We start from the raw sequence: 25,972 nt of genomic DNA on the forward strand, positions 1-25,972 counted from the left end.
GTGTTGCTATGTTGGCCAGGCTGGTCTCGAACTCCTGTCCTCAAGTGATCCACCCACCTCAGCCTCCCAAAGTGCTGTGATTACAGGCATGAGTCAACGTGCCTGGCCTTAAAAACCTATTTTAGGTAAAACTATAACTTTAGTTGTCTATTCCCCTCAATCTCAAATTAGACTTGTCCTTTCGCTAACTGATAGTAGGTCTGCCTCTGAATTCCTTTGGGAGATGAGATGTGGCAGATGAAAGGTGTACAACCTTGTCTTTCCTACACATTAATAAAGCACTGCTGAGAAACAAGCATGTTTTTCTGGACTTGTTGGGTTAAGAAGCAAGCATGATATTCCTCTTCTCAAGAGTCTTGCGCTTCCGGTGTTAATAATAGTAATCTCCAACTTCTGTATGGTACTGCATAATTTTAAAGTATTTTTTGTGTAATCTTCATAACAATTCTCTGAAATTGACATTATTATTATTAACATTCCCCTTTATGATGATGAACACTGAGGCTCCCAGTTATTATGTGGTTTGCCCAAGGCCATCCAGCTATTATACACACATTTTCTTTTTTTATTTTTATTTTTATTTTTCTTGAGACAGAGTCTTGCTCTGTCGCCCAGGCTGGAGTACAGCAGCATGATCTTGGCTCACTGCAACCTCCACCTCCCAGGTTCAAGTAATTCTCCTGCCTCAGCCTCCTGGGTAACTGGGATTACCAGCATGTCCCACCACGCCCAGCTAATTTGGTATTTTTAGTAGAGACAGGGTTTCACCATGTTGGCCAAGCTGGTCTCAAACTTCTGACCTCAGGTGATCCACCCACTCAGCCTCCCAAAGTGGTGGGATTAGAGGCGTGAGCCACTGCACCTGGCCTACCTACTTATCTTTTGAAATATAAGTTTCATTTTTTCCTTTCCATAATCACCACCATTCCCTGAAATATGTTTCATTTGTTTGTTTGCACTCTGTTGCCCATGCTGGAGTGCAATGGTGCGAACATGGCTCACTGCAGCCTCAACCTTCTGGGCTCAAACGATCCTCCCACCTCAGTCTCCTGAGTAGCTGGGACTTCATGCATATGCCACCATGCTTGGCTAATTTTTGGAAAAAAAAAAAATTGTGGAGATGAGGTTCTCACTATGTTGCCCAGGCTCCAAAGTCTCGAACTCCTGGCCTCAAACAATCCTCCCACCTCAGCCTCTCAAAGGGCTGGGATTACTGGTGTGAGTCACCATGCCAGGCCCACTCCCCGAGGTATTTTTGAAAAGCAGAGCTCTTGAATTAAGAGTCAAATTTCAGCTGTGGTTACACGAAGTCAAAACAAGTGGTTGATTCAGTGGAAGGAAATACCAACCATATAATTTTTGGTCATCACGTAAGCTACTTCTCAAGAGTAGAGTTTCTACTCTTCAACTGTCTATAGTGGCTTAGAGAGAGACAATCTTAGTAAAAACAATACTGTTTTAAAATAGGAAAAAAATAGAAATGTGCAGTCCCAGACAATGAATGCTTGTTCTGGAAAAGCCAGATATCAAGCAAGTAGGATTTGGTTTCTGGGCATCCATTTCCATACTGTCCTTCCTGAGGCCTCCAGCACTATTGCTGCAGATCCAGCATGACTGACCAGTTGCATCATCCTCATTCTCATCTTCATAACCAACTGTCCTATTTCCATTCACCCTTCATGGTGCATTCAGCCTCTTCCGACTTCTGCTTGCCACTCTCCCTTGAGATGCATGTGCTTGCTCATGATGCTTAGGAAGAAGTGACACTATTTCTGGGGATCAGTTGGCAGTAGGGTGTGGAGGCATTCTCAGGCCACCGAATGCATTTACTTGGTGTTCCATTTGTTCCTTCATGGATCATGGTGCTTGCCAAAGGACTACTGATAGCATCCAAGGATGCTTTTCCATTTCAGGTGTTTGAGTTTAACAAGGCAAATAGATGCATGAAGTTTGGCCAACATAGTGGGCTTCTCTGTTAACTTTGCTGTAACAAACCAGGTTTTAAAAACTGGCTGACCTGACTGTTATTGTTGGGGAAGTTATGAATCAATTCCTATCATCTCCAATGTACATTTCATCACGTACTAAGTCATATCATTTATCATCTCATTCATAGTCCAAAGCTAACCCCACACACCAAATGTCTGTTTGACCAATGCTACACATTACCTCATTCAATTTAGGTGCTTTATTTGTCTTAAGGCATTTCCACATACACTATCTCACTTCGTGTCACAACAGTCTTGCCAGCGAGGTTGGGTAGGTATTAGTATTTCCACTTTACAGATAAAGAAATGGAAATAGAGGAAGATGTAGGAGGTGTTAAGTGCAGAGCAGGGAGCTTGAACACATGACATCTACTTAATTTATAATAGAAAATATGGACTTTTGCAGGTCTGTATAGACATTAATGGATGGGGGCATCTTTCTCTCTGCATACAGTTTGCTCTGTCATCCTGTGGGGAATGTTTCTGTCTTCTACTGTTGCTCCAAATAGCTAGCTATTTGCCATTGTCATTATTGCTACCAGCTATTTGCTGGAAATACTAGGAAAAGTATTAGAGGTAATGATTATTCAGACAGAAAACACTGAGGATCTGGAGAACACAGTGGAACTTAACAGAAAGGCAGATACTTGATGGCCATCACCATCCTATTTGATGACACTGGTTTTCTTTTCTTTTCTTTTTTGAGACAGAGTTTTGCTCTGTCACCCGGGCTGGAGTGCAGAGGTGCAGTCTCCACTCACTGCAACCTCTGCCTCCTGGGTTCAAGTGATTCTCCTGCCTCAGCCTCCTGAGTAGCTGGGATTACAGATGTGCACTACCATGCACAACTAATTTTCGTATTTTTAGTAGAGACAGGGTTTCACATGTTGGCCAGACTGGTCCTCAACTCCTGACATCAAGGGATCCACCCTCCTCGGCCTCCCAAAGTGCTGGGATTACAGGCATGAGCCACCGTGCCCTGAGACACTGGTTTTCTTACATCCTGAGGGTCTTGGGGTTATTCGTTGCCAAACTAAGAAGCATCATCTCCCCTCATTTTAAGAATGGGAAAATTAGGGTATATACAAGTAAACTTGGCCTTCCAAGGGTCATTCATTACTGAGGCCCATGTCCACAAGAAATGGGACTTCCAGTACTAGGTAGTAAATGTCAGTGGTCCCCTCCCTGCATACAGCAGCATATCACAAAGTTGTCTGGATTTGAAGAAAACAAGGTTTGATGTGTGAGAGAAACACAGTATCTGTCTTAAGTAGAAGAAAGGCCCTAAAATACACATTTATTTCTCAGAACTACTTAGATCACTGGAATCACTGGTTCTCCTTAGCAAGAGAAACTCCAAGGACCAATAATCCTATCCACATCTTCAAAACCATCAGAAAAACTCCACCAATCTAATGGGAAGAACTGTGCTGCATGGTTCAAACTATGAAATCAAACTTAGCCTTGCCAGAAACAGGTGATCTTACATGAGGTGCTGGTCCCACAAGAGCCCAGTCTCATCTTTAGGACCACCTTTAGGACTATTCTGAAATGTGCTACGAGAATCTGACCCATGTTTCTGAGAGCACATTTTCAAGGCACCCACACAGAAACCCACTAAAAGGAGAACAGGCACTGAGCTCTGCGGTGTTTCCGGGACCCTGGTTGGAAAGCAGGGGAGCCATGCACGCAGCAGAGTCCCTGTCTCATGCCTTACACATAGCAGAAACTCTCAGATGACTTTTGAAAAGGGGCTTGAACACTAATATGTGAAAACGTCTTTTAGAAATTGATGATGCAACACGCAGCTTTGCTGAAAAAGTGTTTGCCTCTGAAGTCAAAGATGAAGGAGGTCGTCAGGAGATTTCCCCCTTTGATGTGGATGAGATCTGTCCAATTTCTCATCGTGAGATGCAAGCACACATATTCCATCTGGAGACTCTGTCCACCTCCATAGAAGCCAAGAGGTAAGTGGTGTAAACGGAATGCTTAGCATATTGGCACCTAAGGAGGGGTATCTGCCAGGGAAGATATGGTTTAATTTATCCAAATGATGTTCAATTCAGAGGAAGAACTCTGCCAGAGTTAGAAATTCCTAAGGCTGGGCACAGTGGCTCACAAGTGTAATCCCAGCACTTTGGGAGGCCAAGGTGGGTGAATGACTTGAGGACAGGAGTTTGAGACCAGCCTGGTCAACATGGTGAAACCCTGTCTCTACTAAAAATACAAAAATTAGCCAGGCAGGTGGTGCACGCCTATAGTCCCAGCTACCTGGGAGGTTGAGGCAGGAGAATCACTTGAACCTGGGAGGCGGAGGTTGCAGTAAGCCGAGATTGCCCCACTGCACTCCAGCCTGGGTGACAGAGTGAGACTCTGTCTCAAAAAAAAAGAAAAAAAAAAATTCCTTTTCCCCCCACACTGGATATGCTAGAGTGAGTAGAGTGAGGAGCCAATGATGAAAAAAGAAGAAAGCAGTGGGCCTCCTATCTTGTTCACATCTCCCTTGATTGAAGCCTCCCTAACCATCTAAGCAAGAGGACTTCGAGATACCATAGAATTATTTCAAACCAAAGTGGGCAAATGGCTGCTGTGAACATATTCAATTTACACACAACAGTTATATAAACTGGGACACAAGAGCCTTCATCTTCAGACTCTGTCCCTAGCCAGTCTTAGTGTTATGCTCCCTGACGTGAATCCTGCCTTCCAGTTAGTCTGACCACCTCCTGGCCTGAGGAATACTGCTCTCTATTTCTGCCCTCATGCCCTGCCCATCTGTGATGCATACTTGCTGCCTCCCCCAAGCAGTCTTTGAAAATCCCTCTCCACCAAATCTATTTTCCATTATTTGAACCACTCTAGGATTCACTACCGGCCACACTTTAGTCCTCAAACCTCAAACCTATACTAACCACTTTGTTGGGGAATCCTCTCCTTAAGTCCTCCCCCGATCCCACCAGCTTCATGGGGAAAAGACTACACTGCTGTCTTTCTCTTGGTTTTACATCTTTAAGGAAAGAACAGCAATCCACCTCCTTTGGTGTCCCCCATAGGACTTAACATAGGACTTGGGTCAAAGCAATAAACTTGGGTCAAACTCAACAAATACTTGTTGATTTGAGAAAATAATATTAAATACCTTATAAGTTCCAGGTACTCTGCTAGGCATTTTGTACACATTAAATCTCATAGAAATCCTATAAGGTAGTCATTTTTGCACCATATTTTTAGGTGGGTAAATGGGAGCTCCTTTATCCGTGTTTAAGGAACATGAATAAAATGATACAGGTAGTCACTGACATAGCCTGTGTTTTCTGTAGTACCTAGACTGCCTGTTCAGCTGGGAGTGGATTGCCTGGGAAGAAGGGTGTCATGGTGAAGGTCTTCTAGGATTGCTAAGGCTGTTCCAAGGTAGACCAGGGGGAGGGGCACACTGTCATGTGTCTTCAGTGATTTCTCCTCCCACTATGCTTGGATCCTGTTTCTGATACCCAACCACATTTTAAATTTTACTTTTTGTTCTCAGAATAAAATCGTATAGAGAAACATCTATCTGTCACAGTGAAATGCCTGATGAAGACAAAATTAACTCTTACTTTTAAATTTCAAACCCAGAAAAAAGCGTTTCCAAGGACGGAAGACTGTTAATTTGTCCATTCCACTAAGTGAAACATCTTCCACCAAACTGTCCCACATTGATGAATACATTTCCTCATCTCCAACCTACCAGACCGTGCCTGATTTTCAGAGAGTGCAGATCACTGGTGACTATGCCTCTGGGGTGAGTTGGTCCTTGCCACTCAGACTTAGCAACCAGGAAGCCATTCAGCTTGACAGTTCTAGCTCCTTACCTTCTTCTCCTTCCTGTTGAGGGAGGTGTTAGCTCACCTGTACTTTGTTACACTTCATTATTGCATTTCACTACTAATATGGTATGTCTTATATTTCTGTTGTTTTTATCATCCCACATAATGTATCCTCTATCTCATTTGCTTGCACATGGAGAATATGGAGTAGAATGCAGTGTGTATGTTACAGAGTACAATGGACAGATTTTGGCAAAAAGGATCAAAGAGAGCAGTAGAGTGGTCAGATCTCACTGATGTTATCATAAATCAGAAAAGGGAGCCTCTGGGGAGGCAGGGAGTCTCTGGGGAAAAGAAAGACCCCAGCAGACAAGAGAGAGGTTAGAGAATCCTAATGAGGCTATTGTGTTTTGAGGAGCTGAACTCTCCAATTTCATTGCAGATGGTTACATAGTAGATCATTACTTGGAACAGACTCTAGTATGCCACAGGGATAGTAAAGTCACGTCACAAACAACTTGACCTGCTTGTCTCATCCAGAACAGTTGGTCAATTAATAAATCTCTGCCACAGGGACTTGCAGAATCAGCATCATATTGGTGAAACTGCTGTGCAGCCATCAGTCGATGCTCCAAATATAGTTTTAATGACCAGTGCTGGGTCCCCTTCTCATGTAACTGACCCACTTAGAGTCAGTCCTAAGATACTTAAAAGTGACAGGGCAGTTAAATGCACCTCATTCTTGCTTATTCATTTTCTGTATAACATGGGTGCTCTCTAAATGTCAGGGGGTTTAGGCACTAAATAACTAAAAAGAAATGCCTAATAGAGATGAGTACAGGGGAAACACAGTTTGGAGGACTCCAGAATTCAAAATAACGTAAAAATTTGGAGATAAATGTCATACCTGCATGCTTGATAGAAATGAAAACAACAATAAAAACAAAGAGGTTAGGAGGACGAACAAAATGTGCAGAAGTCAAGGAGTAGCTTCTCCTCCTGTGAAAGCTGGAGAGCACCTGAAACCTTGACCTGGAGACTGCGAAAAACGAAGTATGTTGCTGTACCTGTGGGCTGAATGTGGGCTGCTGAGCAACACTCTACGCTCTACCTGGTTGTAGTCTGTACCCAAATTAGTCTTCACCCTTGTAATTTAAACAGAGGCAAAGGGGAAACCAGGGCTCAGTTCCCAAGATCATTAATTCCTGCTAAACACTTGATTCAATTTAATCAGTCTTTATTGAGCATCTATTCTGTGCTAGGCATTGTGTGCTGAGAACATGAAGGTGAATGAGACCCAGCTCTCATTCTTGAGGACCTGATAGACTAGTGGCCTATTAGGTGGCAATGAGCTACACATGCCGTTGGAAGCATGGAAGCAGACCCCCAGACCTAGCACCTGTGCCAGACTCTTTTGGCCAAGGTCAGCGGGTCTTTAAAATAGTTAAACTAATTCAGGATCAATATCTGGACCTTAAACTATTGGGGACAAGCATACGTTAGTCCCAGAGTAAAAGTCTTTGGGTTTTGAGAATGAACATTCAGTGATTTCAAGTTATAACTACTTGGGCATGCCTGCCTGGCCCAGTCAGGAGTTGGGAATGGAGGCAGGGGAAATTTCCAGCAGCTCTAATGAGGCTTTCCTCTAGAATCTCTCCATTTTTACCCAGAAATAAAACCATCTAAAAGACTAACTTCTCACAGAATGATGTTGTGATCATCATAGCTGAAGAAGGCAGGGCATGGGTTTGAGAGATTTGTGACCCCTTGTTCATCCCAAAATATTTCCCTCACTGACCAAGTGGTTTGAATTCTCACAATTTGAGTCACATAGTCTTTCAGTTGAGGTACTGTCTTTGTTTTGTTTTTTTTGAGACGGAATCTCGCTCTGTCGCCCAGGCTGGAATGCAGTGGCGCAATCTCGGCTCACTGCAACCTCCACCTCCCAGGTTCAGGCGATTCTCCCGCCTCAGCCTCCCGAGTAGCTGGGACTACAGGCACAAGCCACCACGCCCGGCTAATTTTTGTATTTTTAGTAGAGATGGGGTTTCACCATGTTGGCCAGGCTGGTCTTGATCTCTTGACCTTGTGATCCACCCACCTTGGCCTCCCAAAGTGCTGGGATTACTGGTGTGAGCCACCACGCCCAGTGTGAGGTATTGTCTTGTACTTAAAATATTCACACGTACTTGGAAGGAAGAAAGTATATACCATGTTAGAATGGATTCTTTTAATCTTATTTGCTAGATAATCCCTGCTATGTAACAAAAACCAAAAACAAATACAGGACTATAAGGGAAAGACTCGTAGGACAGGTAAGTTTGGTAGAGACAAAAAAGCTAGAAAAGCTTCAGGACCTGCTCTGGGAGGGAGATTTTGGTCCCAAGTCAATTAAGGAGCAGCAAGGTGAGTGGTGAGGCTCAGAAAGGGCTGCGATACACAGGAGAGCTGGGAGGTGCCAAGGATAAGCTTTACTAACTTCTCAGTTTTTCATGGGATTGACTCTGATATGCTGAGGTTTTTTTTTTTTTTTTTTTGGCAGGTTACAGTTGAAGATTTTGAAATTGTTTGCAAAGGTCTGTATCGGGCACTATGCATACGTGAGAAATACATGCAGAAGTCATTTCAGAGGTTCCCTAAAACCCCTTCCAAATACTTACGCAACATTGATGGTGAGGCTTGGATAGCAAATGAGAGCTTCTATCCAGGTAACAATTCTCTTATTTAATGTATGAAGCATATCTTTTATTTAAACTATTAAATATTAAATTTAAAATATGCCCCTAGATTATAAGTAATCTAGTGTAAAAATACCATAGTAATAGTCATCTCTGGCCCCATTTCCTCGTGTGTCCAATCACTTGATTCAGTCTGCACAACATCTTTCTGAACTTTTTCTCTTCACCATTCTCTAAACTGTCATTCAGGCTTAGCCTTCTCCTTGTCCAGATAATTACAAGAGCTTCCTAACTACTCTGCTAAATTTCAGTCTCACTCTCTTTTGGTTCATCTTTTTACTTTGGTGCTAATTTTTAAAACACAGATCTGAGCACATCCTTCTCCTGACAAGAACCTTTAGCTGCTCCTTGCTACCTACAAAGCAAAGTCCAGTCTTTAGCCTGGCATTTCAGGCCCACATCCTCTCGCCCCCTAACTACATTTTATTTGTTTGTTTGTTTTCCGAGACAAGGTCTCATTCTGTTGCCCAGGGTGGAGTGCAGCATCACCCTCTTGGCTCACTGCAACTTCCACCTCCTGGGTTCAAGCGATTCTCCTGCCTCAGCCCCCTGGGTAGCTGGGATTACTGGCGTGCGCCAGTCTAATTTTTGTATTTTTTGTAGAGATGGGGTTTTGCCATGCTGGCCAGGCTGGTCTCAAACTCCTGGCCTCAAGTGATCTGCCTGCCTCAACCTCCCAAAGTGCTGGGATTACAGGCACGAGGCACCAGACCTGGCCTGTTTATTTTTGAACTTGCACACTCAACCTATTTCTTTCTTTTTTTTTTTTTTGAGACGGAGTCTAGCTCTGTCGCCCAGGCTGGAGTGCAGTGGCACGGTCTCAGCTCACTGCAAGCTCCGCCTCCTGGGTTCACGCCATTCTCCTGCCTCAGCCTCCCGAGTAGCTGGGACTACAGGCACCCGCCACCACACCTGGCTAATTTTTTGTGTTTTTAGTAAAGACGGGGTTTCACAGTGTTAGCCAGGATGGTCTCGGTCTCCTGACCTCGTGATCCACCCGCCTTGGCCTCCCGAAGTGTTGGGATTACAGGCGTGAGCCACCACGCCCAGCCCACTCAAGCTATTTCTGAACTTACTTTCTCTGCTCCATCTTTATACTCTTGGTTCTGGTTGGAAATAGTTCTCGTTCCCTGCATAGTTCAACACTTTCCTGCTCCTGGATTGCTGCTCTGCTTCCCTGTGCCCAGACTGTCCTTCCTATCACTTACTCACCACATGTCCAAGTCTCTAGAGCCAACCCAATCTTTCAAGAGGCAGCCCAAATACTATCATTTCTTGCCTTCTGGATAGATGTAAACTACATATTCTGACTTTCTATAGCACTTTATTTACTTATCTCAGTTTTTACTTTCTGCCTTGTGGAAAGTTAAGTACGTATTTTTCAACAATCAGATTTTAATAATTTTACAGATTTCTATTGTATAACTGGAACATAATTGACTTAATTCCTATTTTTAGGCAATTAAATTTCTGACTTTTTAAAACTTGTTTCTAAAAAGGGTACAATAAGCATCTTTATACACACATCTCCCTGTAATTGTCTCATAATTTTAGAATTATATTCCTAGAACTAAGATTTCTGGGGAGGCAAATATTTAAGATTTTTGAGGCTAGGCGCGGTGGCTCATGCCTGTAATCCCAGCACTTTGGGAGGCCAAGGCAGGCGGATCACGAGGTCAGGAGATCGAGACTATCCTGGCTAACATGGTGAAACCCCGTTTCTACTAAAAACACAAAAAATTAGCTGGGTGTGGTGGCAGGTGCCTGTAGTCCCAGCTACTTGGGAGGCTGAGGCAGGAGAATGGCATGAACCAGGGAGGAGGAGCTTGCAGTGAGCCGAGATGGCATCACTGCACTCCAGCCTGGGGGACAGAGCGAGACTCCATCTCAAAAAAAAAAATATATTTTTGAACTTCCAAATTGTAATATTATTAAAGATCGCCAGTTCCACAACTTCCTGTCTATAATTCCTTTTAATATTAAAATCATATTAAACATGTCTCCAGTTTGGTAACTCATAACAGTGGTTTACCCATCCTCTATAATATTGACATTTAGTTTGTCTTGTCTTTATTTCACCTAAGTTATGCTTTAATAATAATTATATCATTAATAGTGAGCTATTAATCCTTAAGTATAAGGATTTCAAAATTAATATTTGATGTAGCAACATGCTGTTTCACTTCTCTTAGGTTCCTTTTCTCCCAATTTTGAATAGGAAATGTGCAGACTGTTTTTTTTTTTATCTATGCTATTTTTCTCACTTTGGCAGCTGTAGGCATCACTTGCAAACAGGAGACTTTCTGATGCCTTCCTTGGGCACAGTAGTGAAGAGGTATAAATGACCATACTTGCTGAAAGTAAAAGGATGAATTCTTAAAGGCTCTGACAGTGTGAAATGTGTTCGTGGCTTCCTTAGGCTGAAACCACTAGCAGTGGAAAGAAGGGAACACATCCACTTAATCTCGTCTCATTTCCTTTAGCAGAAATTGTATGTGCTTTAAAAGGTGGGAAAAATAATTCTCATAAGAATTATTACTGTTACAATAATAATTTATTTTATATCTCTTTTTTACATTAAAACCACTTTAGGTGGAGCACAGAGGATTCTTAGGAGAGCGAAACTACTCTGTATGATACTATAAGAGTGGATATATGTCATTATACATTTGCCAAAACCCATAGGCTTTGAGTGAACCCTAATGTGCACTGTGGACTTCGGGTGATTATAAGGTGTTAATGTAGATTCATCGGTTATAACAAATGGACCCTCTGATGCAGGATTCCTAGAGTGGAGACTGGCTGTGCGTGTGTGGGTGCAAGGGCTGTGGGGAAACTGCATTTTCTTTTTTTTCTTTCTTTCTTTCTTTTTTTTTTTTAAGATGGAGTCTCACTCTGTCACCCAGGCTGGAGTGCAGTGGCACAAACTCACTCACTGCAACCTCCACCTCCTACGTTCAGGAGATTCTCCTACCTCAGCCTCCTGAGTAGCTGGGACTACAGGTGTACACCACCACACCCAGCTAACTTTTGTATTTTTAGTGGAGATGAGGTTTCACCATGTTGGTCAGGCTGATTTTGAACTCCTGACCTCAAAGGACCCACCCACCTTGGCCTCCCAAAGTGCTGGGGTTACAGGCGTGAGCCACTGTGCCCAGCCTGGAAACAGCATTTTCTACTTAATTTTACTGTGAACCCAAAACTGATCTTTAAAAGCCTGTTTCAGAAAACATTCTAAATTAAGCCTAATGAAAAAGATTGGCTTAAATAAGCTAAAGATCTAAACTCTATTTTTTTAACTATAGTTTGACTTTTATTCTTATCTTATTATCTAAGACCTAATAATATGCTCTAAACAGAAAGCCTTTGATGACCAACTTCAGTAAATAATGAAGATTGTTTCTAAGTAGTATATCGATTACTTTATGTAAACAGTTCTTCCAAATAAATTGAAAAATCATTCTCACACTAGATAACATATTATTTTATTTTTCTTTTTTTGAGATAGAGTCTCCCTCTGTCACCCAGGCTGGAGTGCAGTGGTGTGATCTCAGCTCACTGTAACGTATGCCTCCCGGGTTCAAGTGATTCTCCTCGAACTCTCTACTCCTAGCCTCCTGAGTAGCTGAGATAACAGGTGTGTGCCACCACAGCCCGGCTAATCTGTGTATTTGTAGTAGAGATGGGGTTTCACCGTACTGGTCAGGCTGGTCTCAAACTCCTGACCTCAGGTGATCCACCCGCCTCGGCCTCCCAAAGTGCTGGGATTACAGGCACAAGCCACCACGCCCAGCCAACATATTATTTTTATAGTTATTTTATACTATTAAGTCACCTTTGAAAAATAATGCAAAAATAAAGGTTAGCTTAATTCCAGATAATTACAACTTAAGTACTGGATTCCAAGCTAAAGAGATGTTGTAGTATTTCAGATTTTGGTTATTTTTATGTGGTCGTTCATCCTATGTGCTAATATATTACTCTGTGCTTGATTGAAAAAGTCTTTACTCCTCCTGTGAAGAAGGGAGAGGACCCTTTTCGAACAGACAACCTTCCCGAAAACCTGGGCTATCACCTCAAAATGAAGGACGGTGTAGTTTACGTCTATCCTAATGAAGCAGCAGCCAGCAAAGATCAGCCTAAGCCACTTCCTTACCCAAATCTGGACACCTTCTTAGATGATATGAATTTTTTACTTGCTTTAATTGCTCAAGGACCTGTGTAAGTGTTTAGTGAGACCTAAACAACTAGTACTATGACTACTGATAGTAAGACTAAGCGTTTACTAAATGCTTACTATGTTCAAACACTATATTAAACCCTTCATGCACATTGTTCCTTTTATTCCTTACACTTGCTCTGGGAGGTGGTTATTTTCATAATTTCAGTTATGAGCTAAGACTTTGATGAGTTAAGTAACTTGCCAAAAGTGACACAGCCGGGTGAGCCAGGATTTGCGCTCGAATCTGCTGACCCCAAAGCCAGGGCTTTTAATTTTGAACAACACTCTCTCCACGGAGTTTTAAGATATCTTTCCAAGTTCTCCCTCATTATTATGTCCAACATTGTTGAAAAGATTAAGCCCTTGGAGCCCACTACTTCTCAATGAGATTAACTGAAGAGTAAACTGAAAGGTTTGTTCCAATAATTATTTCCTAGGAATGATAAAGGTCCTGATAGTTTTGAAATTGTGACTATTTTCCTTGAATGTCTGAAACTTTTTGGAATTATCTAATTTTATTTTTCACAGTAAGACCTATACCCACCGGCGTCTGAAGTTCCTCTCCTCCAAGTTCCAGGTCCATCAGATGCTCAACGAGATGGACGAGTTAAAAGAGCTGAAAAACAACCCTCACCGAGATTTTTATAACTGCAGGAAGGTAAACATTTTAGTTGCTCTGAGGTAATTCCTGGGCAAAAGCAATCCAATTATTTATTGAAAAGCACAAGACAACAGTATGTTTCTGATTAATCTAAGATTTCTACAGGTTTGGTGGACTTTAGTAAAAGCAGACGACAGATTATGTCTAATGGGTTAGAGTTAAGTGCCATTTCTACTGTTTTCCCCACAGAAAGGTTTGCCACATTTTTGGCATAAAAAATTATAGTTATCATCAAAACAAAAATAACGACCAAAAAAATCAAAAATGACCATTCTAGAATTTGAAAGATCTTCCCTCTAGTCCTTTTTCTTTGAATTCCTGTCTGTAAGACCTTGGAGGAAGTGATGACATATTTTCATTTCAGTCCTCATTTGTCAAATTGGGAACTAAATCTGCACAGTCCAGTTCACATGAGGATTGTGAATATCAAATGAGCCAGCCTAGAGATTGTGAAATCCAATCAACTAGAAACACTTTCAAGATGTATTCTGACCATTAAAATGATTACAAGGAAGTGGGAATAGGAAATGTATGAGCAGAGATTCAGGCCCAAATCCTGGCTCAGCTGCCTATACAACTTTGGACTAATTACTTAATCTGCTGAAATTTCAGTGTATAAAATTTAGTTATAAGAATATCTACCTCATAAAAGCCATCACCGTGTCATGGCTTCATAATTTCAATCCTTTATCCTTAGAGGCTGAAAGTTATGGTAGTGACTTCATTTCCAGCTGTGTTTCAGGAGTGAAGAATGGTCCTGAAGAATGTGTGGATCAGACGTAGGAAGTAAATTGGATGTACAGATATATGGAAGAAGCAAGCATTATTATTGCATCTAGCCGAATCTTCCACATCCTCACGTGGGCACATCACAGTTGTAACGGGTTTTTTATTGCTGGACCACCTCCACCAACTGTCAGCTCACATCCTCATTATTTACTTTGTCCCAACACAGTGGGATTTGCAGCACCATATCCTCTAAACAGAGTGTCATAACTAAGGCTGATTGATGTTTTTTTCTTTCTTTGAATGTACATACAGGTGGACACTCATATCCATGCAGCTGCTTGCATGAACCAGAAACATCTCCTGCGTTTTATTAAGAAATCTTACCAAACTGATGCCGACAGAGTGGTCCATAGCACCAAAGAGAAGAATCTGACCCTAAAGGAACTTTTTGTGAAATTAAAAATGCATCCTTATGACCTGACTGTTGATTCTCTGGATGTTCATGCTGTAGGTTGAAAGTCCAATGTCAGTTTCACTCTAATACTCAGAACCTCATGTGTCTTTCTCCTACAAGCCCTCCCTTCTCAGAGCTCTTTTAACTATCTTGGCTTGCCACGATGCCTGAAAGCACCACAGACAATTTTGAAGGTTGCTCATTGTCACCTGTCCCAAATTCCATTCTTGGAGCCCAATGCCCTCCCCCACTACCAGACCCCAGTTCTGCTTGACTATTTCCTAGCTCTCTGTGTCCAGACAGCTCTGGTAATAATACATTTCTGCAATTTTTCCTGATTCAGGGACGCCAGACCTTCCAGCGTTTTGATAAGTTCAATGACAAATATAATCCGGTAGGAGCAAGTGAGCTACGGGACCTCTACTTGAAGACAGACAATTACATTAATGGAGAATATTTCGCCACTATCATCAAGGTGAGGAGGAACCAATCAGATCTATGGTACCTGGCATCGTTCTTGAAGAAAGGGTAGAAGGAAGGAAGGAAGGAAGGAAGGAAGGAAGGAAGGAAGGAAGGAAGGAAGGAAGGAAGAGAGGGAGGGAGGGAGGGAGGATGCTCTCCCTGGGGCCAAACACTACACAAATGAATATAGGAATTTCTTCTGAAACATCCACTCTAATGATTTTTAAAGACCTCTATTCCTAAGGTAGAGAAATTAAGGGTGTGGTTTTGAGACTGATTAAGGACCTAGCCTTTTCAGATTCTGAAAGGAAGAGTTAGAAAGGGAATCTCCTCTCCCTAGACCCCAGAGAAACTTGTGGGAATCCCTGGCTTGGACTTCTCTCTTGGCTTTGCAGGAGGTAGGTGCAGACCTGGTGGAGGCCAAGTACCAGCATGCTGAGCCCCGCCTGTCCATCTATGGCCGCAGTCCTGATGAGTGGAACAAACTCTCCTCCTGGTTTGTCCGCAATCGTATCCACTGCCCCAACATGACGTGGATGATCCAAGTCCCCAGGATCTAGTATGTACCTCTAGAAACTCTAGAGCCTGCACTTGTCTCATCTGCTTCAACTCCCCTGTATGAACAAGGAATGTGTTGCCCATCTAGATAGAAATCAGCTTTGTTAAAACAGTATTCACTATGGGGTCCTGCATGCTTGGTTTTGTCCACTCTGGGTGCAGCACTCTTAACCACAAACAGGAGTTAGGAAGATCATTTCAGTTCAGTCCTCTAGCTTTATGAAGATCATAAATAACTTACTGAGAATAATTAAAACTAAGATAGAATAAGAACTATGTAGTTTGGTATACATTGTCTTTCACCTGGTCTTCCCTGTGTCAAGTCCATTCTTTCCCATGCTCATCTCTACTGGGATGTGGCTTTCTTGTATCAGAACCTTTACTACTGTCTGTCAATTGTCCCACCTACAAGTGCTCAAGTTCTCCACAATCAAAGAGTATTTATCAATGGTATTGCTGAGGATGTCATCTCCCTTTCATACCCCCTGCTGTCATTCATTGCCTTCAGGGATGGCTTCTCTTTCGGTTTGTTGAGTATCATTGATCTTTTATCTAACTTAGGTGTTTATGTATTATCTGGCTACCTGTCTTTGTGTTCTGTGTGACCTACTGCAATGTAAGAGTTTCATCCTGTCTCTTTAACCAAAAAAGTAATTTTTTGCCTGGGATAATACTTCCTGTCTAATAGGCAGAGAGGTTGGTTAGGAGTACAGATTCTGGACCAAGAGTGGCGATACTTGAATCCTGGCTCTCCCATTTCGCTGTGTTACCTTGGGTTAAGTCATATCACCCCATTGTGCCTTAGTTTCATCATCTCTAAAACAAGGTTAAAAACAATACCTAACTTACTGAGTTGTTATGAGGATTACATTAGCTAATATTTCTGGACACTTAGAAGAGTGGTTGGGATATATTAACTGCTATATAAGAGTTTGTTAAATTGTAGACCAGAGGTATTCTTGGAAATCATTTCATGCTCACTGTCTTGTAGCTGCACACATATATTGAAACTTTTATGACATACTTGCTATATTCCTCTATGAGGACTCAGCTGTGAAGGTTTAGTTTTCTTATGACAAAGATTTGTAAAAAAGATGGGGGAATAGGGTCCACCAAAAAACTTTTACTTCCTATGTGCAGCCCAAACTGAATCCCTCTCTATAGGGGACCAAGAAGAATGTATGAGGAGCATGGACCTAGGATAGATATACCAAGTCTTTTCCTGTGCATGACATTCGGTCCTCTGGTTCCCTCATACTGGGGCTCGGTCCTCTGGTTCCCTCATACTGGGGCTATCAGTCCTAAAAATCATTTTTTCTCCTAAATTCTCTTAATTCTTGCCTCTAGTGATGTGTTCCGTTCCAAGAATTTCCTTCCACATTTTGGAAAAATGCTGGAGAATATTTTCATACCAGTGTTTGAGGCCACCATCAACCCCCAGGCTAACCCAGAACTCAGTGTCTTCCTCAAGCATGTAAGCATGACCCTTCAGGCCTTCATACTGCTGCTCATGAACCCGCCTTCCTACCTGGTCATGACGAATTCTTGGTGCTTATCCCTTTATGTTTGGTCTGTGCCTTTGGACCTGAAAGTTTGTGTGAGGACTGGGACCCTGCAGTTGGACTGAACCCATTGCATGACTCACTTTTCCTAACAGATCACTGGCTTTGACAGTGTGGATGATGAGTCCAAACACAGTGGCCACATGTTCTCCTCCAAGAGTCCCAAGCCCCAAGAGTGGACATTGGAAAAGAATCCATCTTACACTTACTATGCCTACTACATGTATGCAAACATCATGGTGCTCAACAGCCTGAGAAAGTAAGCAGGAGAGAACTGGAGCTAGGAGGGTCTATTTGACACAGCTCTTTCCACATATATTGGCACTAAAGGTGGTCAGGGGTCTCATGCATTACTGTGATGGTTCCAACTGGCCCAAATCAGGAATTTCCTTCTCTTAACTTTTTTCTTCAAGTTATTTACTTAGGGGCAGAGATTGATATTTTGATCCTTTCAATAACTTTCACAGTTCATTTTTTTGGGGGGAAGTTTAGGAATTTATACTAATCATTGTGTAATTAATTATAACACTTCATATATTTTACCCTTCTTGATATATTTGGGTAAGGAATAAGTAGAGGAATATTATACTGGGATTTTCTGGAAACATTTCTCCCTTAAAATTTGAATAGAATAGAATAAATGATGAGATGTTGATATTGGTAAATTTCCTATTGAAACTAAAGGTATTTCCATCCAGGCAATCAACACTTGATTTACTTCCTTACCCCCATATCCTCTGCTGCCTCTTTTTAGAAACTTTGTATTTAGAAAGAGTTAAGATTATGATTTGGGACTGTTTTGCTGAATCCTTTGGATGGCTTACTTCCTTCCAGAGTGTTCATTTTTCTACTGAATTTTCTTGTGAATCACTCCATACTCAGAACCTGTGATTCCAATAGCAGTTCTATTTCCCCAGGGAACGAGGCATGAATACGTTTCTGTTCCGACCTCACTGTGGGGAAGCTGGAGCCCTCACCCATCTCATGACAGCATTCATGACAGCAGATAATATATCTCATGGCCTAAATTTAAAAAAGGTGAGTTGGAAGCTCTCGTCTTAATTTTTACATTGGAGCTAGAGGAATCTTTTTTCCCTTAGCCAACCATACTGTCACAAGTCATTATCGACACTGGAATCATATTCAAATAGAGCATAAAAGATTTTTTAGTTTAGTGCAGTTCATTCTACAGAAAGAAGTAAAGGGACTTGCTCAAGATTACCTTGCTAGTTGCTGTTAGAGATATGTTAACACAGATCTCCTGACTTCTAGCTTAGAATCCTGACAAGGGATAATTCAGAGATGGCCTGGCTTTCCTTAAGCTAGTTTTTGCCAGATTTCTTGTTATAGCATGCTTCAAGATGTTTTTTGTGAGAGTCAGAGCTTTCTTGTAGAGAGAGGGGAAAAAAAGAATGTTTCAAGGCAAAGTCTTTTGCCTGAGACAGACCATCTAACGTAGGCAATTATAGATCGAATAAACAATCTGGTTTGACTCACTGCTTCTGAAAATTAATGTATCCTAAATACATTTATCCTAAATAGCATTTACATTGAAAAACTCCTAAATTCTCCTTACTAAGGGACTTGAAGAACAAGTGATAATTTTGTTGAAAGCTGAAGCTTAAGCCAGATCATGAGATTGTAGTGTTTCTAGTTTGTATTTCTTTTTCAACATCTTTAAGTATTTTTTCACTTTTCTTTTTCAGAGTCCCGTGTTACAGTACTTGTTTTTCTTAGCCCAGATTCCCATCGCCATGTCACCACTAAGTAACAATAGCCTATTTCTAGAGTATGCCAAAAATCCTTTTTTGAATTTCCTTCAGAAAGGGCTAATGATCTCACTGTCCACAGATGACCCAATGCAATTCCACTTTACCAAGGTATAGTATGGGCTTGGGCAATACAAGTGTATTTTGCTGGACTGTTGTTTCCCATCTAGAATTTGAAAGTCAAATAAAGGTATTTTATTATTTTCTTTTGTGCAGGATACATATTATTTATTAATTCATTCCTCTTTTTTCCTCATTTAATAATTAACTGCAGGAGCCCCTAATGGAAGAATATGCTATTGCTGCACAAGTCTTCAAGCTGAGCACCTGTGACATGTGCGAAGTGGCAAGGAACAGTGTCTTGCAGTGTGGAATTTCTCATGAGGTAGACCTGTCCTCAAATGGCTTCCCTTCTGAGTATAGGGTCTGCTAACTTGAACACCGAAAAAGTAGATGGGAAACACATGTGGAAAAATTGGCCCACGAATCACATGCAGTTACTATGGACAAGGACGAGAAGGGATTATTCTATCTCTTTGCCTATGCCTTTTAGGCAAGGGAAATAAAATACACTTGATTTCTCAGCAGACTGTGAACACTGAGGCACTAGATGAGTGCTTTTAATGGTTTATTATTATTATTCTTTTGTCAGTGGCTAACATAAGGAAGGAATTTTTGTAAAGAATGCAATTATTGTCTATACCAGTGTGAAAAGAGACAACAATCATTCTGCACCCTTTTCTCTTATAGGAGAAAGTAAAGTTTCTGGGCGACAATTACCTTGAGGAAGGCCCTGCTGGAAATGACATCCGGAGGACAAACGTAGCCCAAATCCGCATGGCCTATCGCTATGAAACCTGGTGTTATGAACTCAATTTAATTGCTGAGGGTCTTAAATCAACAGAATAAAAAAAAGAATAAACCAAATAATAATATGAGTGAGAATTTCATTGTAGAGTTTGAATAATAATAGTTACCTGTTAATTGAGTCCCTACTATAAACCAAGGACAATATTAGATGTTCCACTGATATTATTTCATTTAATCCTTATTATCTCCATTTTGGGGAAATATAAAGTAGATATTATTATCTCCATTTTGGGGAAATTAGTACACTAAAGCTAATAAGGTTAATAACCTGCACAAGGATATACCTGGTGAAGTGTAGCAGTGGGAATGTAGGTTTCTCTGACTGTAGTCTCTATGACTTTCAGGCAAAATATCTAATAAAGCTGGGCAAAAATACAAGCAAATGACTTTTTGGGAGATAGGCTTCTGGTTTACAGAATGAAATTTGCTTAAGGCACTTAGAACCATTAAAAAGTCCTTTGACAAGGTATAAGTGAATAGCGACTTTTTTAGACAAAACCAGAGGGTGTGCCTCAATATAAAAAATCAGTACTTCTGAGTTATTATACTCAGGGAGAATTTATCTTACAAAAGATTCTTAGCTTTAAGGATGTAATTGACAATAAGACAATTGACTGCAAAGGAGCTAAACTGGTACGTTTTAAATGATTTTGCTGACCAAAGTAAAATACACATGTAACTTTTAAGAAGCATGCCTATTACTCAAGGTCAGGTGAAATTCCAAATGGGCAGATGATACTTCCACACATACGACTGTGTTGGCATCTAGTGGCTGGGCTGACATTTCATTCAATTTACTCAATAAACAATTATTGATCAAATAGCTAAATTATCAGGTACTGTTCTAAATACCAAAGGTATACAGAATAAGACTTCATTCCTATCCTCTAGTTGTCCTCAGCATGAAGTTATAGTGTGGCTACAAGTAAAAAAGAGAATTTTGTGAGACGTCTTCAAAAGTTATGAACTTTTTTCTTTTTTATGAGACAGGGTCTTGCTCTGTCACCCAGGCTGGAGTGCAGTGCAGTGGTGTAATCACAGTTCACTGCAGCCTCGGCTTCCCGGGCTCAGGTGATCCTCGTACCTCAGGCTTCCAAGTAGCCGGGACTACAGGCACATGCCACCACACCTGGCTAATTTTTTTAATCTTTTGTAGAGACGCGGTTTCACCGTGTTGCCCCGGCTGGCCTCAAACTCCGAGGCTCAAATGATCCACGTGCCTTGGCCTCCCAAAGTACTGGGATTATAGGCATGAGCCACTGCGCCCAGCCTGAACTTTCAAATGGAAAAAAAAAAATGAAAGCAAATTCCTGCATGTTTCTATATTCTATACAGGCAACCATAAGCATAGGTGTAACCCTGACAGCATGTTTGTACTAGCTCTGGTGTAAGAATCTCTTCCTGATTTCTTAAGTTGAAGTTTTGTTTGTTGAGTATTTGTAAACCCTTTAAAGAACCAGATTTTATTTTACCTTGGCCTCCTCCTCATCAAAATAGTACAAATTGCTACATTAAACACTGTATTCTCAGACTTCAGAGGGCATTAACTACCATTATGTATATCTCCATCTTACCCATGAGAGGGCAGTACAATACATACATGTGAATTCATTTATTACATCTATAAATTTGGTTTCATATGTGATACTTGGAATTCAACCTGCCTCGTTTTGCCAAATAATCTTCCTGAATGCAGAGGACAAAAAATACATTTCTGGGCTGGGTGCAATGGCTCGTGTCTGTAATCCCAGCACTTTGGGAGGCTGAGGCAGGAGGATTACTTAAGCTCAGGAGTTGGAGACCAGCCTGGGCAACATAGTGAGACGCTGTATCTACAAAAAAATAAAAATATTAGCCAGGGGTGGTGGTGCATGCTTATAGTACTAGCTACTTGGGAGGCTGAGGTGGGAGGATTCTTTGAGCCTAACAGGTTGAGGCTTCAAGTGAGCTATGATTGGGTCACTGCACTCCGGTGTGAGTGACACACAGAGACCCTGTCTCAATAAATAAATAAAAAGATACGTTAGATAAGATTTTTTTTTTTTTTTTGGTGGGGGAAGCCCATAAAGATCAGTGTTCAAAATTTACTACAAACAATATCCACATTTATCTCCTCATTGGGACATGATTTTTTTTAAAGTATGTCATTACTTTTTCCCCCCATCATAGAATGTAATTTCTGTTTTACTGTCTACAGGTCATAGTTTCACAACTGTTTGGGATATGCTGCCTTTATTGTTTGGCTTAAGTTTACTTGTGACAGTCATCCGTGATACGTAACTAAACACCTCTCTTTCTGGTAGTCTTCTATTTTGGTACCTCTGTGTGAACAAATGTAGGAAGAGTTTGGTCACCAGACCCAAGAGGCTCTGGTTGGGTGGGGCGGGGCGAGTCGAGGTGGGGTGGTTAGCGAGTGCCTGGGAAACAGGCTCAACAGATCCTTGTCCCGCAGCCTCGGTGAAACTGGGTTACAGCTTGCAGTAGGCACAACGCCATGCACATACCTGAGCAAGAGCGTGTTGCAGGCGGAGCGCTTAGGCAAATGTGTCTCAACAGGGCGTGGGGGCTGACCTCACGCACTGGGAGTATCAAGGCACCCCTGTTCTGAGATCCCAAGCCTGAGGTGCTGCAAGAGTTATTTGTTTCTCTTGACGTTTCAAATTGGCACCGTAGTGCAATTGTTTGCCCACTGAGGTCAGCCTAGGAAAGAGTGCTTAGATTCCCTGATTAAGCCAGGCTTTTTCTTGTTGAGTAGTTGTGAACAGTAAACCTTCACATAAAGCGTAGGGCCGTCCCCGTGGGCCCGATGCGACGGCAGGCGAAGGCGATGGAGCTCTGGCTCGAGGGCTCGGCCGGACGACGGTGGCACCGATCGCCCGCCTGCTGGAACTGCAGTGACCGGGGTCCTGGCAAGGTTCTGGCCCTTTAGCGGACTTGAGGTGTGGAAGTTTCCCTTACCGCCGGCCGGGGCGGTGTCAGGGGCGGGCGTAGCGGGAGGGGTGGGCATAGGAGCCAATAAGAACTGAGTCTTGCCAGACCGGGCGGGGCTAGGGGTGGGGCTGCAGCCGGGGCGGAGCCTTTGGCAGGGCATGCGGGGGCGGGACGCAGCGGACCCGAGTGAGACCCAAGAGACTAGCCTGGCCACAGAGACAACGTTGAGGTCCAGACAGGTAGGAGTCGGGGTGATTCGGTGCGGGGTCTCAAGTCGCAGGGGCTTCGGACACGGGGTGGTTGGCATCACCCCTCTGGGCGTCGGGCGCGGAGCTGAGGCGCCGCGGTTTAGTCCGCGGAAGGTGCGAGCTGGGCTGGCGAAGGTGGAGTCTCCGAGCCCAGCAGTCTCGGCACCTCCCCGGTCCGGAGCAGCAACCGGGTGTTGGGCCCAGCTTTGGGACGTCCTCTTGTGGCCGCACGGGTTGCGGCGGAGCCTGGCTGAGGACCTCCTCGCTCACCTCAGGGGCTTGGGGACCCCTGGGCGGGGCGCCGCGCTCTCCTGGGGAAGAGGGAGGGAGCGCCCCGCAGCCCGGGGAAACGCGGGCTTTCTCCAAGATTAGCTAGTGAGCTTGAACTTCGACATGCTGGGACGATCCACTTCCAAACAATTTTTTTGCTTTTTTTTTTTTGGTGTTTTGATTCTTAACAGCATCTAATAAGAACAGTACCGAAAGTTGTCAAGTAGAATTTTAATTAAAAAATCTGACAATGGAACACCTAAGAGCATTTGAGTAACTATTGCTGTATAGCAGCTGATGATTAGATTATGAGTCAAAAGGCTCAAGTCTAGGGCCAGAACCCACGGAACCAGATTGTGATACCTCGGTCAAATTAACTTCCTGGGCCTCCCTTTCCGTAACTATGAAACTGGTAAGTTCATGCTTATGGGCATTCTCAGGGCCAAATGAGATGAGTGAGAGTATTCTACAAATCTCAGATATTTGAACGTGTGTGTGGAGTGTGTATATTCTGTGAAGCAACTACTAAGGTACATAGTAGGCACTTTACAAACCTTTACCCTAAAGCTAGTGATTCTCCTGCAGTGTTTTAGATAAAGTGATAGATCCTTGCTTACTGTGTAAATAAGTTGTTTAAACTTTTCCCACAAAGTCACCATTGTTTTGAGTGTGTTCTATTTTTAAATGATTGATGAAATTTTCTAGAATAGCGCAGTAGTGTTATCTGTACACTGTTGCTGAATCATTTACCACGAAGTCTGTAGCAATCAAATAATCTACTTCTTTGCCTTAGCTAAATAGTTGTAGTTGAAGATGCTTGCTAAAGTAAGCTGGGAATATTGCTCCAAATCAAGACTTTCATTTGTTTTTGTGAATTGACGGGCTGCTTATAGGAAGATTTAAATCTTCCAAAATATTGTTAATATATGTTTTTTCATACAGCTTTTATTATAGACGTTTTTGTTCTTTACTGTGGATATGTGTGCAAGGGATTTTAGCGGGGAGATGGGAAATACAAAAGAAAATGGCAGTTTTGTAACCCGTAGGCTTTTGCTGGGGATACTTGTAGGCCTGTTCTAACTTTGTCAGGCAGAAACCAGGAAATGTAGTAATTATGTGTCTTGGTCTTTCATTAGTTGGTGTGTGTGTGTGTGTGTGTGTGTGTGTTGAATGTGGCAGTGCGTTTTTTAAATGCAGCAATAAAGGAGAATATTCATTTTTCTTATTGACAATAAGCAGTTTTCTAAAGCTGGAAATTATATTGCGTTTAAATGATCTGTAGTGAGTCTTAAGTTATAGGCAAGATTTTTAGGCCACTGGATACCAAGATCAAATTAAATGAAGTAGTAGAGGGAAAGTTACTAGTGAATGTAATTTTTGTGTATGTTGCCGTAGAAGTTTTACTTAAACATGTTTCAACAATTCAGTGGAGGATGGGTCTTTTGAAACTACTTTAAAACATGATTTTTAAACATGTACTCTATGTATAAATTTTTCTGTGATTTTACAATTTGTTGATCTTGGAGGTCTGAAACCTTACATTCACATTGTTTTTTGAGGGCCTACTATGCAACAGGCACAAGATTATATTTATGTAAGAGCAGTATGTAATTCTTTTCATCTAGGAGATTCCATTCTACCAAGTGAGCTAAAATAAGTACCAGAAAAAAGCTGTTTTTAAAGCGGATGGTAACAATAACAACATCGACTAGCATTCATTGGTACCTACTCTGTGCCAGGCAGTATTCTAAATTCTTTACATGTATTAGCTTATTTAATGCTCACAACAGCACCATGAGAGATGTTAATTATGATCATCTCATTAAGAGGCATAGAGAGGTTGAGTAACTTGCCCGTGATTAGACAACCTAGATAGCAAAGGTAGAATTCAAATCAGTCATACTCCAAGGACCTAGTTGTAAACTTTGCACTATACTGAGTTTCAAATTCTGTGAGTGAGATACAAATGACATCTAATAGGTATTTTAAAAAGAGGTCTATAAAAAACTATTTCAAATAGAAGGAAAGAAAGAGGAAAAAATAAACTGATATTGCAATATATAGATGAAGACATGTCCAAATACGATTTAATTACAGTTTGTATGTAGGAACGCTTTTTTTGTTGTTGCCAGTGAATGACGTGGGGTTGATTCTAAGCTTTCAGACCCTCAGCAACAACAGTTATGGCATTATCTTAACAATATGAGGTGCTTATTTTTCAATAAAAAGCACCTCATAACTTCTTTCATTAAGAAGTTAAAAATATCTGTTCGCAGACTGTAAGTTAAGTGTTAGATTCAAGAAAAGAAAATGCTTCCCTATCTTCAAGAAGTTATAACCTGACATGTGAATAAGTCCCTACAATTTCAGCGTGGTAAGAGCTGTAAAGAAGTATAGATTTATATATGTTTGAAGAGATGCAAAAAAAAAAAAAAAAAAAGAAGTATAGATAGAGTTTAACCACTGATGAGGAAAAATCATTCTGCATGTGGTAGGGAGGACGATTAGAGAGAAGATATTACGTTTGGCTTTGAAGGATGAATAGGAGTTTGCTGAAACTGGATCAGGAAACAGGTGATATGAATAAAGAACAGGGATAAGAGGCCGGGTGCGGTGGCTCAAGCCTGTAATCCCAGCACTTTGGGAGGCCGAGACGAGCGGATCACGAGGTCAGGAGATCGGGACCATCCTGGTCAACAGGGTG

General features: G+C 41.8%; 2 protein-coding genes across 3 annotated transcripts in view; both read left to right on the forward strand.

Moving 5' to 3' along the window:
- Nucleotides 1-19,876, forward strand: part of AMPD1 (adenosine monophosphate deaminase 1) — a 23,272-nt gene extending 3,396 nt beyond the window's left edge. For both annotated transcript variants that reach the window (XM_011933112.1, XM_011933113.1), the window contains 14 exons: nt 3,775-3,955; nt 5,604-5,769; nt 8,337-8,502; nt 12,534-12,753; nt 13,283-13,412; nt 14,457-14,651; nt 14,942-15,073; nt 15,456-15,619; nt 16,966-17,092; nt 17,276-17,439; nt 18,098-18,218; nt 18,887-19,060; nt 19,224-19,334; nt 19,700-19,876. In XM_011933112.1, the coding sequence (XP_011788502.1) occupies nt 3,775-3,955; nt 5,604-5,769; nt 8,337-8,502; nt 12,534-12,753; nt 13,283-13,412; nt 14,457-14,651; nt 14,942-15,073; nt 15,456-15,619; nt 16,966-17,092; nt 17,276-17,439; nt 18,098-18,218; nt 18,887-19,060; nt 19,224-19,334; nt 19,700-19,858 (2,210 nt within the window). In that variant the 3' untranslated portion in view covers nt 19,859-19,876. The remainder of the gene's footprint in view (nt 1-3,774; nt 3,956-5,603; nt 5,770-8,336; nt 8,503-12,533; nt 12,754-13,282; nt 13,413-14,456; nt 14,652-14,941; nt 15,074-15,455; nt 15,620-16,965; nt 17,093-17,275; nt 17,440-18,097; nt 18,219-18,886; nt 19,061-19,223; nt 19,335-19,699) is intronic.
- A 2,696-nt stretch (nt 19,877-22,572) lies between these two features.
- DENND2C (DENN/MADD domain containing 2C) overlaps nt 22,573-25,972 on the forward strand; it is a 91,562-nt gene continuing 88,162 nt past the window's right edge. Inside the window, exon 1 of the mRNA XM_011933204.1 lies at nt 22,573-22,722. The gene's annotated coding sequence lies outside the window, so the exon portion shown is untranslated. The remainder of the gene's footprint in view (nt 22,723-25,972) is intronic.

This window comes from Colobus angolensis, unplaced genomic scaffold (genome assembly GCF_000951035.1).
Source record: "Colobus angolensis palliatus isolate OR3802 unplaced genomic scaffold, Cang.pa_1.0 Scaffold124, whole genome shotgun sequence".
Taxonomy (NCBI): Eukaryota; Metazoa; Chordata; class Mammalia; order Primates; family Cercopithecidae; genus Colobus; species Colobus angolensis.